The 17,387-nt window shown below is 39.6% G+C and overlaps 3 protein-coding genes across 4 annotated transcripts in view; 1 reads left to right on the forward strand and 2 right to left on the reverse strand.

The window, feature by feature from the left end:
* The window catches only part of nectin3a (nectin cell adhesion molecule 3a), a 67,308-nt gene extending 65,913 nt beyond the window's left edge, over nucleotides 1–1,395 (reverse strand). The window contains exon 1 of the mRNA XM_032502629.1: nucleotides 1,379–1,395. The gene's annotated coding sequence lies outside the window, so the exon portion shown is untranslated. The remainder of the gene's footprint in view (nucleotides 1–1,378) is intronic.
* A 6,062-nt stretch (nucleotides 1,396–7,457) lies between these two features.
* On the forward strand, nucleotides 7,458–16,888 carry LOC116682289 (odorant receptor 131-2-like). Its single transcript, XM_032509714.1, has 2 exons — nucleotides 7,458–8,386; nucleotides 16,821–16,888. Exons 1-2 carry the CDS (start codon nucleotides 7,468–7,470, stop codon nucleotides 16,886–16,888), a joined length of 987 nt encoding a protein of 328 aa, XP_032365605.1. The 5' UTR covers nucleotides 7,458–7,467.
* On the reverse strand, nucleotides 12,110–15,108 carry diabloa (diablo, IAP-binding mitochondrial protein a). 2 transcript variants are annotated; one of them, XM_032502926.1, is made up of 6 exons: nucleotides 14,797–15,108; nucleotides 14,404–14,536; nucleotides 14,135–14,260; nucleotides 13,703–13,819; nucleotides 13,491–13,581; nucleotides 12,110–13,190 (listed from the first exon to the last, which is right to left on the reverse strand). In XM_032502926.1, the coding sequence occupies exons 1-6, from the start codon at nucleotides 14,931–14,933 to the stop codon at nucleotides 12,985–12,987; spliced, it is 810 nt and encodes a 269-aa protein (XP_032358817.1). In that variant the 5' UTR covers nucleotides 14,934–15,108; the 3' UTR covers nucleotides 12,110–12,984. The 2 variants fall into 2 exon arrangements, with proteins under 2 accessions (XP_032358817.1, XP_032358818.1); XM_032502927.1 differs by having other exon boundaries at nucleotides 12,804–13,190; nucleotides 14,404–14,533.
* Nucleotides 16,889–17,387: the final 499 nt, after the last annotated feature.

Genomic DNA, 17,387 nt, shown 5'->3' on the forward strand with positions numbered 1-17,387 from the left:
AACCATAAAAACCTGGAGGACATTATACAACATCTGAAATCCTCCTCCTGTTGCCTTGATATTCTACCAACGGGTGTTTTCAAAAATGTTTCGACTTGTTTGGCTTCTGATCTTCTACAGATTGTGAACACGTCTCTTCTTTCAGGTATCTTTCCACAGACCCTGAAAACTGCAGTAATCAAGCCTCTTTTAAAAAAGAACAATCTAGACACATCAACAGTGACGTGCAGTCAGGGTAGGCAGGGTAGGCAGTGCCTACCTTGCCAAAATTCAAGCATAAAAATGTTTATTAAATAAATGTATAATAAACTTGTATTTGTATTTTTACTGTTTATTCTTGTGATTTATATGTGTGTTGTTCCAATTATTTAGACGGTACGATGACAAATGTAGCAGTTACGCATAATCAAATAGAAAAAATGGCAGAATAAGCAGTGCCTTTACTGCCCATTCAAGCGATTAGCCAATGTTGCGCATGCGCACTTCGATCCTGTATTCTTTAACATGTAGGCTACGTCAAAAGGCACAACTCTGCCGTGCCTTTGTACGTAAATGTGTTATGCCAGTAATCGTCTCCGTTAGATATCAAACATGAACCAATTAAAATCGAGATATTACTGTCCCTTTGCGTAGCTGACGTCATTACACCAGCTACGTTGTAAGCGCAATCCCCACGAAATTCAAAGTCAAAATGACAGCAGCGGTGTCCGCCGATATCACAGCGGTGAGGAATTTCTCTAAACTCGATTTTAATTCAAAAAAAGAACTAATAACAAGATGGAGGTCTACGCCAGCCTTAGATGGACTACTGCAGCAAAAGGGACAAATACTCGTCGCATCGTTTCAAACTGACTGGTATGGAAGAAGAGATGTGGCTAAGTGGCCGTGCTAACAGTGAGCGGCGGGACCTCTACGGGGTCCTGGATCTGAACAACCTGCCCGCAGCTTTAACCAAGCAGGAAAAACCGTCAGCTCATATAATACCGGCAACTACAGCTTCGCACATTTTCCACCCTGAAACGGATCAAAACATCCAGTCGGAACCGGACCGGGCCATTACGTCTTTCAGCCCTCGCCGAGTCAGAGACTATGCAAACTAAAGCGCCGTAAAGACGAGTTTTACAACGCTGTGATCGACGCCTTCACGAGAAAGCGTCAGATGGATTTTGTGTACAAATCTACCGATTGGTGAGTCAGAAACTATTTTGGGCTTAGTTAGTGTGATTGAACTAATGCTGCTAGCCATTTGCCTTCATATTCAGTTGAGCAGTGTGTGTTTTCATTGTTGCTGACTGGGACTGACAAACATAATTGGCCACTGTGCAATAATTAGAACAAAGATGGTTTCAGAACTTGCATTCTGATGCTGGACATTAACGTGTGTGTGTGTGTGTGTGTGTGAGAGAGAGAGAGAGAAAGAGAAAGAGAGAGAGAAAAAATATGTCACCCAGAGTATTTGTCTGAAATCTTAACTTTGCGGGAACACACTGTCATTGCGGTCTTCAAATCAGCTGGTTTTAAAAGTCCTAAGGTCCAGGTATAAACGGTGGGGGGGTCAGGCTTTTGCGGTTGGTCCCCCGAGACTCTGGAACAAGTTACCCCCCGATATTCGCACTGTTACAGATGTGGCTCTTTTTAGGTCCAAACTCAAAACATATCTGTTGAATCAGGCTTTTAATCCGTAGCAGTGGTGGGACAGTTTCATTCTTTTGTTTCTTTGAGACCTTTTCTGATTTTACTGTTCGCTATGTTCTCTCTTTCTATTGGATGAGGTCATTATACTCATTCTGTTAAGCACCGTAGCCTGCTGGTTGCTGTAAAGTGTTATATAATTACATTAGATTGATTTTGATTGATAGAGTAATTGGAAATGTCTTGCTATCGACCGCGCGTGTGTGCCGCGCTTCTGCGTAACGTTTAGCCTACTGTTTTGATTATTAGCCTAAACAATAAATTAGGTAATCTGGCTTTCATAACTCAGTGCCTACCCTCTTACTGACATCACCGCACGTCACTGCACATCAATAATGAGCAACTATAGGCCGATATCAAACCTTCCATTTTAAGTAAAATCATTGAAAAAGCGGTTTTTCTACAACTTAGCCATTTCCTGTCAGTAAACAACATTTTTGATACCTTTCAGTCGGGTTTCCGACCACACCACAGCACTGAGACGGCTCTCGTCAAAGTTTTTAATGACATCCACCTTAACACAGATAGTGGCAAAATTTCAATCTTAGTGTTACTTGATCTCAGTGCTGCATTTGACACGGTCAACCACGACATATTACTAAACCGATTGGAAAACTGGGTAGGACTTTCTGGCTCAGTACTAAACTGGTTTGAATCCTACTTACAGAATAGGGATTACTTTGTGTCAATAGGTAATTATACATCTGAGCATACAAATATGACGTGTGGAGTTCCCCAAGGCTCTATTCTGGGGCCTCTTCTGTTTAACATCTACATGCTCCCACTAGCCCAGATTATGGAGAACAACAAAATAAGTTACCATAGTTATGCGGACGACACACAAATTTACATAACCTTATCGTCAGGGGACTATAGTCCAATACAAAAACTGACTAAGTGCATCGAACAAATTAACGGCTGGATGTGCCAGAACTTTCTGAAATTAAATGAAGGAAAAACTGAGGTGGTTGTTTTTGGAGCAAAAGAGGAACGATTAAAAGTCTGCGCTCAGCTTCAAACAACAATGTTAAACACAACAGACAAAGCCAGAAATCTTGGTGTAGTCATGGACTCAGACCTGAATTTTAACAGCCACATTAAGACAATTACAAAGTCAGCCTACTATCACCTTAAGAATATATCAAGGACTTATGTGTCAACAGGACTTGGAAAAACTTGTCCATGCTTTCATCTTCAGTAGACTTGACTACTGTAACGGGGTCCTTACAGGTCTCCCTAAAAAATCAATCAGACAGCTGCAGCTGATTCAGAATGCTGCTGCTTGAGTCCTCAATAAGACCAAGAGAATGGATCACATCATTCCAGTTCTGAAGTCTTTACACTGGCTTCCTGTGTCTCAAAGAATTGATTTCAAAGTACTCTTGCTAGTTTATAAATCACTTAACGGTTTAGGTCCAAAATACATTTCTGATCTGCTACTACACTATGAACCACCCAGACCTCTCAGGTCATCTGGGACAGGTCTACTTTCTGTCCCCAGAGTCAGAACTAAACAGGGTGAAGCAGCTTTCAGTTTCTATGCTCCTCATATCTGGAATAAACTCCCAGAAACCTGCAGATCCGCTGCTACTCTCAGTTCTTTTAAATCAAGGCTGAAGACCTTTCTTTTTGATGCTGCCTTTCTTTAAATGACTGCTCATTTCTTTAAATTTCTTATGCTGCACTGTAACTTTTATTCTTGTGTTTTATGTGTCTATTTTTTAACTGTCTATTCATGTGTTTTACCGGTTTTTAATGCTTATGATTTTTTAACTGTTTTTACTTGTGTTTTATCTGTTTACCTGATTTTGTGTAAAGCACTTTGAATTGCCCTGTTGCTGAAATGTGCTATACAAATAAAGCTGCCTTGCCTTGCCTTGCCTTTAGTTTTGTTCTTACACCATCCCAAATTTTTCAAACATTGTTCAAACCCAGAGAAATCTGTAATTTTAATCAATCACATTGACATGTCAGTGAAGGCATAATTCCTTTGACCCCCTTCAAGTTATTTCCGTCTAAACACTGGAAACCAGTAAACCAGTAACCATGTGATACATTTGTGTAAGAGTGAATCATACATCAAAGAATTATACAGTACGGTAATACATAATGTTTCTGCCACACAGCATATTTTTTAAATAATTACTTGCCACTTTGCAACACAGTAATACTGTAAACATAATTCATTGATAAGATATTTCAAGTGCTACATTTACAAGTGGCTCATTTTTTGTGATCACATTTTTTATTTTCATTTATATTTAGAAATCAACATATACAAACAAGACATGGAACACGTCCCAGAGCCAAAGAACACAGAGAGGAAACCTATGAGGGAGGGAGACAAAACAACACATGCATAAACAGACACATACACATACACAGACAGACACAAGACAAGGGACCAATCCCATGTGCAGGTTGAGGTAAAGACTGTAGCACAAGGCTACAGCCCGGTCCTCAAAGAGACAGCAATGTTATATAATAATAGCAATTATTGCAAGTGTCCAAGGTCTTTTCTGGCGCTCCATGGATGTGCGCTGTTGATAGCTCCATATACACGACATCCAAGAAGGAAAGGTCTTAGTACGGACAGACATGTCCTGGGGTGGCTTTCAGTGTGACAGGGCAGGCTGCCCCACAACACACACACGCACACACACGTCATAGGTGAGTACATTCTTGCCTTGACAGTAGCCAATGCTTAGCAAGATTTGAGAATGTGTGGGGACTTCTACATGTATATATGAATAATGTTAAAACTTGAGCAAACATTTGAGCGCTTTATCAGATTCTCAAAGTTTAAAATGTCATATTTATTGAGTAAATGACAGTGATTGTAGCGCCGTGGCTTTTTATCATGAATTTTGAGGACACTTTTGTATAATGATTCAATTGGTTTCAAGGGGTTGACTGAGACCAGCTTGTAATACAATTTAAAAAACTGTGGTATAAGCTAAGTTGGCTAGTGGTTTTGGTGTGTTCTTCACCTGTTAGCTAGGTTGCACGTTGATCTTAATGAAACATCAACAGTTTCCTCAGCTTTATTCAAATGAGTTGTTTTTTTTAACCAAACTTCAGATACTGTAATTCAATTGACAAGTGGATGGAAACTTAGCTAGAGAGAAGTTGTCTCCGTCCGTGTTCTAACAGACACACCTGGGGTGAAGTTGGAAACCAGAATCAGCTTTAATCCAGTCCTAATCTAGTCCTCGACTTCCACATCAGTTCACTGGAGTTATCATTATTATTGTTTACGTCATCAATACCATATTCAATCTAAATGGATGGGAATAAATCTACTGTACATTTCATTTGACGCACGACTAAGACTACTTAACAGATTCGGCATTCTGCATTAATTCACAGCAAATCATTGCGGCTTGATGGCGCTAACGTTACCACATAGTAGTATGGAGAGCGCTATCGTTACCACATAGTAGTATGGAGGGCGCTACGTTAGCACATAGTAGCATGGAGGGCGCTATCATTAGCACATAGTAGTATGGAGGGCGCTATCGTTAGCACATAGTAGTAGGCTATGGAGGGCGACATAATTGAAAATGAAAAAAACAGAGATCCGGCAGACAAACAGCAAGACATTCCCATCATCCTCGGCCTTATTAGTGAGAGATGTTTGAGATATTAGGCATCAAGAAGGACTTCTGGCCAATGTGCTGGGGAACTTCTTCATTAATGTCTGTTTAGTCATTCATATTTTAAGCCTTTATTTTCTTTCCAGAAGTCACATTTGCACACACACATACATGTAGATTCATTTAAATGTTAGGGGGAAGATTAAAAATAGAAACTGGATCTGTGAATGCTCACAGAATGTTGTGGTCTGCTGTCCTCCCCCAACCTTTGGCATGCTTTTTCTCTGTTTGTTTTGTCTGTTGTCTGGCCGAGGGGTACCTACCTAGAGGCGTGGCTACCCATCACCTGTTCCGTCATCCGCTCAGCTGTTTCCCATCACATCAACTCCTGCCATTCATAAACCCGGGCTGACCACCTCTTCGGCGCCAGATTGTTACATGCTCTTAAGTGGTAACTTGGCTCTCAGCGTTATCGCTCATATGTGCTCTAATGTTTACTCTCGTGTTTGTTTTCTCGTGTTCACCGTGTCTACTCTGCCTCTCCGCACAGATCCACCCAGCTGCCTTCCACAATCCCGCTGACCTGTCACCTGTTCTGTTGGAATTACCGCTGCACTCATTAAACCACCTTTACGTTATCCTGATTTCCGAAGTACTGTTTGTGTCTCTGTGTTCTGGGTCTCACTAACTCCTAACACAGAATCACAACTGAATTCATACCTTGCTAATGAGTCAAAATTGTATTAACCTGGAGTCCCAGTCTCTCTCACAATGATCAAATATGTGATGTTTTAGGCCTGTTGGCAGACATCCATTTATAATGTGGCTATTGTCATATAAAGACTGTGTACTCCATGTCCACTGAAGTTCCTCAGCGTGCACTCTAGTAATATGTGTGTGCTCCAGGTAGCTTTGCATAAACAATGGCTGTCATTTGCAAGGCTACTTTTACTTTGTACTTTAAGTAAAGTTCCAAGCCTGTACTTTGTTACTTTTACTTGATTAAAGAAGTTTAATCAGTACTTCCACTTTCACCAGAGTATTTTTTAACACAAGTGTCTCTACTTCTACTTAAGTACGGAAAGTGAGTACTTTGGCCATCTCTGACTAATACAATAGTGTTATGATTACAAAACGCTATGAAGCGTAATGTTTTTAATTTAGTAATACATTCTATTGATCAATAAATTATCAGTAAAGTTGAATATACAGTAGTAGTGTAAAGAGCTCCCCCTGCGGTTTGGTTTGAATGTGAACCGCGGATTAATTGCAAATTTAACCATCATTGTGTGAAATACAGTATAACCGCCACTGTCTGCAGCCGGCACCTTTGCAGCTTCTCCAGGGAGTCAGGTCAATGCCGATAAAGCGGTCGCAACTGTGGTTTTCATGTGTTAAAACCAACTTTGCCAACACACGGAATTGGACTAGTATAAAACTCCTCTATGAAACGTTTTCACAGGACATGAAACTGTCCCAATTTAATACTGATAGACGGCAGCGCAGGCTTGTAACCAACAAGAAATACAACACTGAATAAAAATCCAAAAACTCATGATACACCAGAAACATGAGAGGACCAGTCAGAAGCTGAGCAGAACATGAGAATGTAGTGAAAAGGGAAATTGGTTTCATTGTGTACAGGATTGTCGAGATTACTGTCTGAGCAGCTTATAATTGACACCACCTTTGGTAAAAACTTTACTGTTACCATCCCTCCTTGATGGATAAAGAGTTGCTATTGAATTATAAAACTCATCAAGAAGAAACCAACGGCTGAGGTCACTTCACAGTCTCTGCAGCTCTAAACATAGACAGCCAATGAGGGGGAGAAGCAGTGAGTGACGATTAAGTGATGTACAGTTTCATGCTATTCTTGAATGTTCCAGTCTTTAAATTCATTGTGCACTGCGCTGTCTCTCCAAAAGCTGCAGTGAGATCGGGAAAAAGACATTTATCTTTTAAACACTACAGAGGGTTTGGTAAACTGCTGAATTTAAACTAGCAACTTAGCACTTCAGAGAAGCTTGACATTGGATTTAACTGTTATCATTTTCTAATACATTTTAACCACATTTTTTATTGGCAAATACATTACAGTATGGTGTTTAATTTGACATTAGGCCGTACCTTAAAAACTTGTGTGTTTACTTAAAAAAAAACATATACACGTTTGTATATGGCAGATAACATCTCACTGGTTGTTGGTGGACCTTTACTGAGGCAGATCAACGACAAGGTCATTATCGTGCAGATCCTGGTAATGATTTTTCTTTGCGTTAACCTTTTGCTTATTGTGACCTATTTTAAAAAGGAGAGTTTACACACAACTGCACGCTACATCTTATTTGCTGTTACACTGTTGTCTGATAGCTTTCTATTAATCATGTCTGATACCCTGCTCATCTTCAGCTATTTTGAAATCACCATAAATGTTTGGTCATGTATCATTATCTCCTTTTTAGCACTTCTATATAATATGGTCACCCCAGTTACTCTGACGGCAATGACCCTGGAACGCTACGTGGCTATTTGCATGCCCCTGCGTCACGGAGAGCTGTGCTCCTCTCGCAGAACAATGCGTTGCATCCTCATCATCCACGCCGTCAGCTCTGTACCCTCTATTGTTATTCTCTCTATCTTCTTTGCATCAGCCTCTCTTAGCTCTTACACACAATACAGTATATGCTCTGTTGAGTCATTGATGTTGCACAGATGGCAGGATCACATTAAGGCAGCTTTGTATCAGTTTTACTTCCTGATTATGTTTATATCTATTGTATTCTGCTATGTTAAAATAATGAAAGTGGCAAAAGCTGCATCAGGAGAGAACAGAACGTCAAAATGGAAAGGGCTCAGAACGGTTATTTTTCATGGTTGCCAGCTGCTGCTCTGTCTCATCCAGCTGTGGTGTCCCTTCATAGAAACTGCTCTACTTCAGATTAGTTTAAGATTATATGCAAATGTTAGGTACACTAACTACATACTGTTTAGTCTTGCTCCAAGATGTCTGAGTCCTCTCATTTATGGCCTCAGGGACGAAACATTTTTTCTTGCTCTGAAAAACTTGATCTTCTTCAGTTTGTATAAAAGAAAAAGTTGACAAGGTAGATTTATAATTTTCTAACAGATAAAATGCACAATGTATTAATAGAAATAAAAAAAAACATTTTAGTAAGCATGTTTACAATTCACTTTTACATGTTTTTATTTATAGCTAATTTATTGTTATTGTCATGTTCAGTCTCACTCCACTTTATTCTGACACTCGCTGGTTGTGTCCATTCCTGGTCACTTGTCTTCCCATCTTTGTCTACTTTCCCGCCTGTGTGATAACCTGTGTGTAATCCTCATCACCTGTGTCTCTTGTATTAAGACTCACCAGATTTTCCCAGTTTATTTTCCCCAGTGTTTACTTGACCGTTTGCCTATATCCCAAAGATGATTTTGCCTTTTTTGAATTATACACTGAACTCACCTGTTTATCTTGAGTCCTGCATTTAAGTCCACCTGTTGTATCCTGACAGTTATAAATGTGACTGTGATTGCATTGCTATTTAGAGATATAATGTGTAACATTTATGCATTAAAATGTCTTGAAACAAGTATACCTAACTGTTAAGTATGTTTTTAGTTGTGTACTTACATCATCCCAAATTTTTCCAACATTGTTCAAACCCAGAGAAATCTGGAATTTGAATCAATCACATGGACATGTCAGTGAAGTCATAATTCCTTTGACCCCCTTCTAATTACTTCCGTCTAAACACTGGAAACCAGTATACCAGTAACCAGGTCATGCATTTGAGTAAGAGTGAATCATACATCAAAGAATTATACAGTACGATGATACATAATGTTTCTGCCACACAGCATATTTTTTTTAAATAATTACTTGCCACTTTGCAACACAGCAATACTGTAGACATAATTCATTGATAAGATATTTCAATATCAATCCAGCTTACTACAAAGTGCTACATTTACAAGTGGCTCACTTTTCGTGATCAAATTTTTTATTTTCATTTATATTCAGAAATCAACATATACAAACAAGACATGGAACACGTCCCAGAGCCAAAGAACACAGAGAGGAAACCTGTGAGGAAGGGAGACAAAACAACACATACATAAACAGACACATACACATACACAGACAGACACAAGACAAGGGACTAATCCCATGTGCAGGTTGAGGTAAAGACTGTAGCACAATACAGCCCGGTCCTCAAAGAGACAGCAATATTATATAATAATAGAAATTATTGCAAGTGTCCAAGGTCTTTTCTGGTGCTCCATGGATGCGCGCTGTCAATAGCTCCATACACATGACATCCAAGAAGGAAAAGGTCTATGTACGGTTAGACATGTCCTGAGATGGCTTCCAACGGGTTGCAATCCCTCTCTTAGCAGCTATAAGTCCAGCAAACACAGCACATTTTTGAGCTTTAGAGATTGGGAAGGCTGACAGGTCATTCAGAATCAAAACATTTACATTGATGGGTACAGTAAACAGGAGAGCACTCCCAGATAAGGTGAAGATATGTTCCTTGAGCTTTCAGTTTGCAGAAAGTGCATAAAGGACTATTAATTGTTTTTATGTGATGCATTTTCACGGGGGTGAGATATGTCCAATGAATGAAATTGTAGTGAATCTTCTGATGGTCTTGAATGTAATGTAATTTATGAATTTATTTCAATACAAGGAGAGCGCACAATAAAACATTAATCTTGTACAACAAGAGAATATGTGTTGTGCCAGGTTCTAGCAGATTTCTGTTTTTTCCACCTGTAGTCCCCGGGCAGGTTAATGGACGAATACAGAAGAAATTAGTAAAGAGAAAGAAAGTTATTAAATAAAATAACAAAAGAGGCAAAGAGACAATGTATAAAACAGATACACACACACACACACACACACACACACACACACACACAACACACACACACACACACACACACACACACACACACACACACTTCATAGATGTGTACACTCTTGTCTTGACAGTAGCAAATGCTTAGCAAGATGTGAGAATGCGTGGGGACTTCTACATGAAATCATGTCTGTTGACAGAGTATTCCACTGAGTCATGGCAATGCAAGAAAATTATGACTTATAATGATAAAATACATAAATAAATAATGTTAAAAATTAAGCAAACATTTGAGTGCTTATCAGATTCTCAAAGTTTAAAATTTCATGTTTATTGAGTATACGACAGTGATGGTAGCGCCGTGGCTTTTCAGCATGAATTTTGAGGGCACTTTTGTATAATGATTCAATTGGTTTCAAGTGGTTGACTGAGACCAGCTTGTAATACAATTTAAAAAATGTGGTATAATCATAGCATTTAGATTCATACTGGAAGCCTCAACTGTTCCTTATTCCTTATGTATCGGAAGTGTGTTTCCCAGTATTTTCACATGGGTTTTAAAGCTAAGAGTTTTGTCAAGGGTAACACTTAAGTACTTGAAGTTATCCACATTATTAATTGTTTGCCCATTTACTGTGATGTAAGGCCATTCTTTCAGTGGCAGCCTGTTGGTGAAAAACATGGTGAGTAAAAACAGAGTTGTGTAGCCAGAGAGCAACCTTTGCATTGCGAGATACTTCTGGAATGACAGACCATACATCATGTTAGACATACATCATGCCAGTCAAGATCAACACTCAGGCCTGGGCAATCGCATACCCAGATCCTCTCAACAGGAAGGGCAGTGCGGCCAGATATCACCAAGTACTGATAAAGTCTGGATACAATACCACAGTTTTTTAGGCTGCACAGTAAATAACTTCCGAAAAGGATGAATGGGCAAAGGCCTCTCCCAGGGAAAACCGTATGCCTTGAGTGCTGACCTCAACTGAAGGTAAAAGAAGAATGTGGTAGACTGAATGCATTTTGTAAGTCAGAGAAGGGTCGCAAGCCAACCTCACCAAAAATGTCTTTTAGACATAACTCCTTTTTGTTCCCATTGTGGGGCTGTTATCTGCCTCCCTCCAATCAGGAGTGCTGTACTATAAAATAGTGGGTTGAAAGTGTGCCAGTCACAAGCTATACGGTTTAAGCTAACCTCCAAGTTTTGAAATGAGAGATAATGGGGCCAATGCATTGCAGGCACTGTTCATTAGAGACATTGGCAAAAAGAACGTCGTGGAGAGACCAAGGCTCTGTCATAGCCAACAAACAGCTGTATCTGGATTAAACTAGGTGAGAGCGTTTTTAAGAGAAAGGACTAGAAATAACATTTAAAGTTGGGAACTGAGAGGCCACCATCCTCTTTCTTTCTCTGTAGAGTAGACATCTTGAGTCGTGGCCGCTTGTCTTACCAGACAACTTTAGATACAGCTGATAGTAATTCACGCCAGTAGCCAGCAGGAGGGGAGAGAGATAGCATAGAGCTCACAAAATTGACCCTGAGTAAAACATTCATTATAAGCACTGAGATACAGGCTTGAATCGTTATGGGGACACCCATCCACTTTTCCATATCCTTTAAAACGCTGTCCAGAGCAACAGAATAGTCTTGTTTAATAATCTGGTTTCAGCAGGAGAAGACTTCAATTCTTTGGGTCTTTGTCAGTAATAATTTTCATTTGACATATTAGAGCCCTAGATTTTTAAATTATGTTTATGTCTAAATGTTAAATCCAATCACTTTAATTGGCCCATGTCTGCGTTTACATTGCTGTGATGACTTCAACGTTCAAGTATGTACATCAAGTACATTCATTTTATTTGTTGTTATAATGTGAATGGTGAAAAATATAATGATGCAAACAATATCGTTATAAAAAATGTCTTTGTTACAACCAAAAATGCAGTAAACAACTTTATACATTAACATGGAAGAATTACAAATTGCTAGCTATTCATTCCTTTTTTCAAATTGAGATTTTCTTTGTAAATGCAAACATGTAAATATCGTACAGGCTCAACAAGAGAAAAAGAGGAAGAGAAACATAATAGAGAAATCAAAACAGAAAACTCATAGCTTTCAAAAGGTGAAAGTAGGGCTGCACGATTATGGCCAAAATCACTTTCACTTCCATGGTGTGCTACATTTATGATAATGTACAAATGTACAAAAAAAACACACAACAGTGACAACTCGTCAGTCAGCTAACTTGACGCTCTTACTACTAATATTTGCGCCAATGTTAAATCAACAAAAACATGCATGCAGGCTGAAATTCCCCGTATTGTTCTGCCAAGATTAAGCTGCCACCAACTGCTAGGCTTCTTTATACAGTGAGCGTAAACCATACAGAGGGATGATTAAACAATTTAATCGTGCGGCTATTCTAGACTTTCCAAAAGTTATCGAAATGGATCCAAACCTGATAGTGAAACGTGTTTCCACAGATTTGGACATCCCTTTCCCAATGTAAAATCTAAGGGGAAAATCTTTTTGGGCCCCATGGCATCACCTGGTGGACATGGAAGTTGTAATTCCACAGTTTGGCCACTATGTCAAATAGGCTTCAAAGCTCAGCCCACTTCCTGGGGCTCTGGCAGAAAAACTGAGGTTTTCTATGAGCGGAGCACACATTTTAAACACCAATATCGCAGTCAAATATATAATTGTGGAAAGCCAAATTCTTGATCGCGATTAAGATTCAATTAATTGTGCAGCCCTGGTTAAAGCATGTAAATATTTGATGCTGTTGTTCCAATGTCTCTGTCTCTTTGTCTTAGTCCTCTCGTAGATAAGCTTCCTGCACCTCATGCTCCTCGCTGTTGTCTAGAAATGAAGCATATTCCGCCATCCTTTGGATCTCTTCTACTTTTGTCTCGGCCAACATCTTATCTGCAGCCGCTGACAATTTCCGAGCTTCCCCCACCTGCGACTGGGCCATCTGAATGTTTGTCCTCACTGTGATGGATGCCTGTTCGGCTCCTGGAAACACACAGATGCAAACACGCATTTTGTCAAATTACTGTGAAAGTTCAAGGTTTGACATAACACCATCTTAGGTTAAACATGTGGACCTTAAGATGGCACTCCTGCCCCATAAATCCATATAGTTTAAACTAAAGTTCTACAGGGTGACAGCATCTGACATGTACACTTTCTAAAATGAACAGAAGAAAAATTCTCTTATTTTATTATCATAATTCCATTATTATAAACACAACGGCATTTCGACATTCCATGAAGGTTTGAGTACAGCTGTACTCAGGCACACATTGTGCTCACCTGAAATGTTTGCTGCCTCAGCTGCCATTATACACACGTTGATAGCATTGATCCAGGTTGACTCAAAGCGTTTGCATTCACGTAGTCTGTCTCTGACCTGTTTGGATAAAAATGTGAGACAAACGCATAAAATAAATGCACATTCTTTGAATTGTTTTTGCAAAGACTTTTAACTGCAAAAAACGAATGATAGGAAACATTTGGGATTGGGAACTAACCTCTGCACGCTGGCCGTTGATAACCTCCAGGAACGAATCCTTCTCTGCTGGGGTCAGTTTACCCAGTGAGACTAAATACCGTCTTTGGAGAGCAATGCGTGTGTGCAAAGCCTATCAGCAAACAGAGGAAGGACAAACAGTCAGATACAGAACAGGACCATTTTTGACATGAGAGTCTGGATTGGCACATGTCTCCATGAAATTTCCATGAAAATAAGGAGAGAAGTACAGATTCAAATCATGATGATTGTGTTATGCCCATGTGTTTGCCCATTTCATTTAACAATATGGACATATATCATGCTCTCATGCTACTATTTAATGTAGCATGAGTACACTTTCTACCCAACGATGAATTACACTCCCAGACTGAGGTTGGCAATTGTAAGCTGTGGATAACATATTTCACATAAGATGAAAACCCACCTTTGAGTAATCCTTAATGGCGTTTATGAGAGCCAAGGAGGTCTGGGAGAGGAAGGTACTTGAACTGTCTGTCACCATGGAGGCTGCTCTTCTGATCAGAGAGTCATGAGAGAGGTTTTCCATTTCCTACAAAGAAGGGGGAAATGCAGTATTGTAACTCCTCCATTCAATTTCTATGCAAAATATGAAAAACATGAAGAAGCTGGTTCCGTAAGGGACACGAATTGTACAGATGCGGTTGATTGGTCTCTGGTAGGAGACTGACCCACCTGTGTGGAAGGGATAGCATCAAGCACACAGCCAACACTGAAAGGTGCTATGCTCATGTGTGCAGAATCTGTCTGTTCCCCAAACTTCTGGACTCCAGGCTTCATGCCGCTAAACAGGTCACTCTTTGAACTGCTGCAGAAAAATTAGGCCAAATAGGAACACGTTGTTAGTCGTGATCTATATATATATATATATATATATATGCATGTATGTTATGGTTTAAATTAGCAAAATCTAGAAGATTGTTAAACCTGAACTTAATACAAACAATTCATACAATCTCCTGAAAAGATGGACAATCTATTGAAGGTGCAAAGCTTCAAGAGGTGGCAGAGACCCAGGCTTTGTTCAAATTACATACTATGTTGCATTGCTTATTATTCATAACCTACCTTAGGAAACGGATGCAGGCGGTTCCTTTCCTGAGCACACTCTTGTTGCTCCGCAGCAGTGAAAAGTCTGTCTGATTTCGCAGAAGTCCTCCGGCAGCACGACCAGCACACACTGAACACTTACCCACAGCTTGCATTTTGCAGTGGAATTAGATCTGCAGGACTTGAAGAATGTATTTATAAGATATGATATATGTTAGATCCTGACTTCCCAGGCTTTCTGTCTGATCTACTGTACGCTCGCTTTTTAAAGTCAGAGAAATGATCTTGTTCGATGCTTGCAATCTTTCCGTTTGCTCCACGATGTCATGTCCTGCTGGTATTTATGAGGCCTCAGCACCATTCCATTGCGTCAAAGGCATTGATCTGTTGACTCTGGCAGCAAATGTGCGCAATTGACTTTATCTTAAAAAAAAATAGATACCAAGATACAACCTACGTGCCGGTTCCTCTCTCTCGTTCTCTTGCTCTATTGTGTGTTTGAGTGTGTGTACATGAGAAATAGGACCACTTTAAGTTCAGGATTAAATAATATAATGCATTTAATAATAACAATCAGACTTTAATCTGAAAATTTACTATTTTTTTTAAAAAAGGTGTGGAAATTGGTGCTGGGTCAGTCATTGGGGTGTTTTCAAGATCGTGCTTATACTTAAAAGGGGCTCTGGCATTTTATACAAACCACATAAAATCAATACAAGGTGTAAGAAATCAAAATGATAATGATCGCTGATCAGTTGATAATTAATGTTTAGTTTGTTCATCACATGGCATGGAATTTGCTGGAGCCATTTTTTGGTATTGAAAACTGACACTTGGCACCCCAAGGTGCGTTGTCTGCACTTAATGCAACACTTGGAGCCCCATTCATTCTTCTATACACCTATTATCTTTCTTAGGGATGTTCATCCAGGTCTGCACTGCAGCTATCTTCCCTTCTGGCTTGTTATGGGTTATTTTTGTTGTCAGCTTGGTCTTTTGCAATGGAAGTGTCAGAATGTGACTTTGGGCAGCTTTTCATTTTGATTTCAACATTGCATGACTTGGTTAATTGCCCAGTTTGAGTTTCAGCAGTGTTTATTTTGCATTTGGTTTTACTGGAAGATGTGTAGAACATTTCAACAGTTATTATTTGCATGGTTTCATGGATTTGCTGTGTTTTCATAATTGTTTGTTGGACTGAGAATCAAGGTGATGAGAAGCAGCTGTGAGTGCCTGGACCACACCCCCTCCACAGCTCAGGATTGGTCATATGATGGTAGGATGTGCTTGTTAAAGATGAATGCAGAGGAGAGGGAGGACAAAGAAAAATGAGTAGAGTTTTGTTTTTGTACATTTTATGCTGTGCAGAAGTAACTTGTTTTATTTAAAATAAATTATTGATTTGCATACCTACTAGACAATTACCTTCACACACAGTCATAACTACAGGCATATATACAATGCTGTTTCAACAGACCTGCATGTCTTTGGACAATGGGAAGAAACCATGGCGCCTAGATGAAATGTCTAAGCATGGCCAAAACCTGCAAACTCCTTTATATAAAAGCCAGGCACCTTCTTGCTATGAGGCCTATTTGTTGTTTTGTGTATCAGATAACACCAGCCTGTTGCCACATTATCACAAAAAATAACAAAGCAAGCACACATAGAAGCTGGATAATACTAAAGGATGCTCTTGACATTTGACACTATAATGGAGGTGACTTCAGACGGACTATAAGTAAGAGCATGAGATTTTCACTCTTCTCAGCTTTACAGAAAAAAACCTTAGTTGTGGCCTATTTGTCACTTCTTAATGGCATTTCATATTTGCCTAAAATTCTTGCTGCCAAAAGTTAGGTAACAGTCATTTTGTCTGATAGCCTGTATATACTGTTATCTGCTGAGGTGGATGCCACTGGGGTTCAGAGGCCGAAAGTTTGTTTTGGACACCAATTTTGCTCCAATCCAAGGCAGTCCTGATTACTGACGCAGGACACGCGTAAGAGTGGATGAGCCCCAGTGAACCTCTCTCAGCAGAGTCAACTTGTTTGACAAACAAATTCAAAAACTTCAGTTTGCACAATTAGACTCAGGAGCCTTGCATTAATAATTAACCAGTCTGTTAATTACTAAGCTGGGGATAGGAGACACGCTCTCTAATCATGCTTTGGAGATATGATACACCACCTCATGTTACATCCTGTTTGTTGTACTCATAGTGTGTCATTTACACTCCAGAAATGTCTCTTTATGGTTTTCATCACCTTCTTCATAACAATTCTGATGTCGCACCGGAAGGTTACGCCTCTACTGTGATTACAGACTTCAATACCGTTGTGCAAGAGGACACAGTCCAAAAAGATAATGCAGTGAATCTCCATGTTTCCTGCCAGATCAAAGTTTTTCCGAGTTGTTTGTGTACCTTTTGCATTCCAGTTTAAAAACCTCTGAGCAGCCTTCCACACAAGGTAACAAACCTGGAAACTGTGGTGACTGTAATGCATTGTTAGTAGCAAAAAAAACTTACATGATATTCAGTGAGTGCAGTCAGTGTACATTTTTTGATTCGGTAATTCAGAGCAATTTACATAACAAGCAAGCAAATG

Source organism: Etheostoma spectabile, chromosome 3, assembly GCF_008692095.1.
Source record: "Etheostoma spectabile isolate EspeVRDwgs_2016 chromosome 3, UIUC_Espe_1.0, whole genome shotgun sequence".
Classification (NCBI taxonomy): Eukaryota; Metazoa; Chordata; class Actinopteri; order Perciformes; family Percidae; genus Etheostoma; species Etheostoma spectabile.

What these genes read in the sequence shown, in the direction of transcription:
- LOC116682289 (XM_032509714.1), top strand. Translation starts at nt 7,468, where the DNA reads ATGGCAGATAACATCTCACTGGTTGTTGGTGGACCTTTACTGAGGCAG. An exon ending in CAGTTTGTATAAAAGAAAAA is followed by an intron (nt 8,387 to 16,820) that starts GTTGACAAGGTA and finishes CTCTCAGCAGAG; the next exon opens with TCAACTTGTTTGACAAACAA.
- diabloa (XM_032502926.1), bottom strand. Translation starts at nt 14,933, where the DNA reads ATGCAAGCTGTGGGTAAGTGTTCAGTGTGTGCTGGTCGTGCTGCCGGA. An exon ending in GCCAGCGTGCAGAGGTTAGT is followed by an intron (nt 13,582 to 13,702) that starts TCCCAATCCCAA and finishes AAACAGGTCAGA; the next exon opens with GACAGACTACGTGAATGCAA. An exon ending in TGAGGCAGCAAACATTTCAG is followed by an intron (nt 13,191 to 13,490) that starts GTGAGCACAATG and finishes GTGTGTTTCCAG; the next exon opens with GAGCCGAACAGGCATCCATC.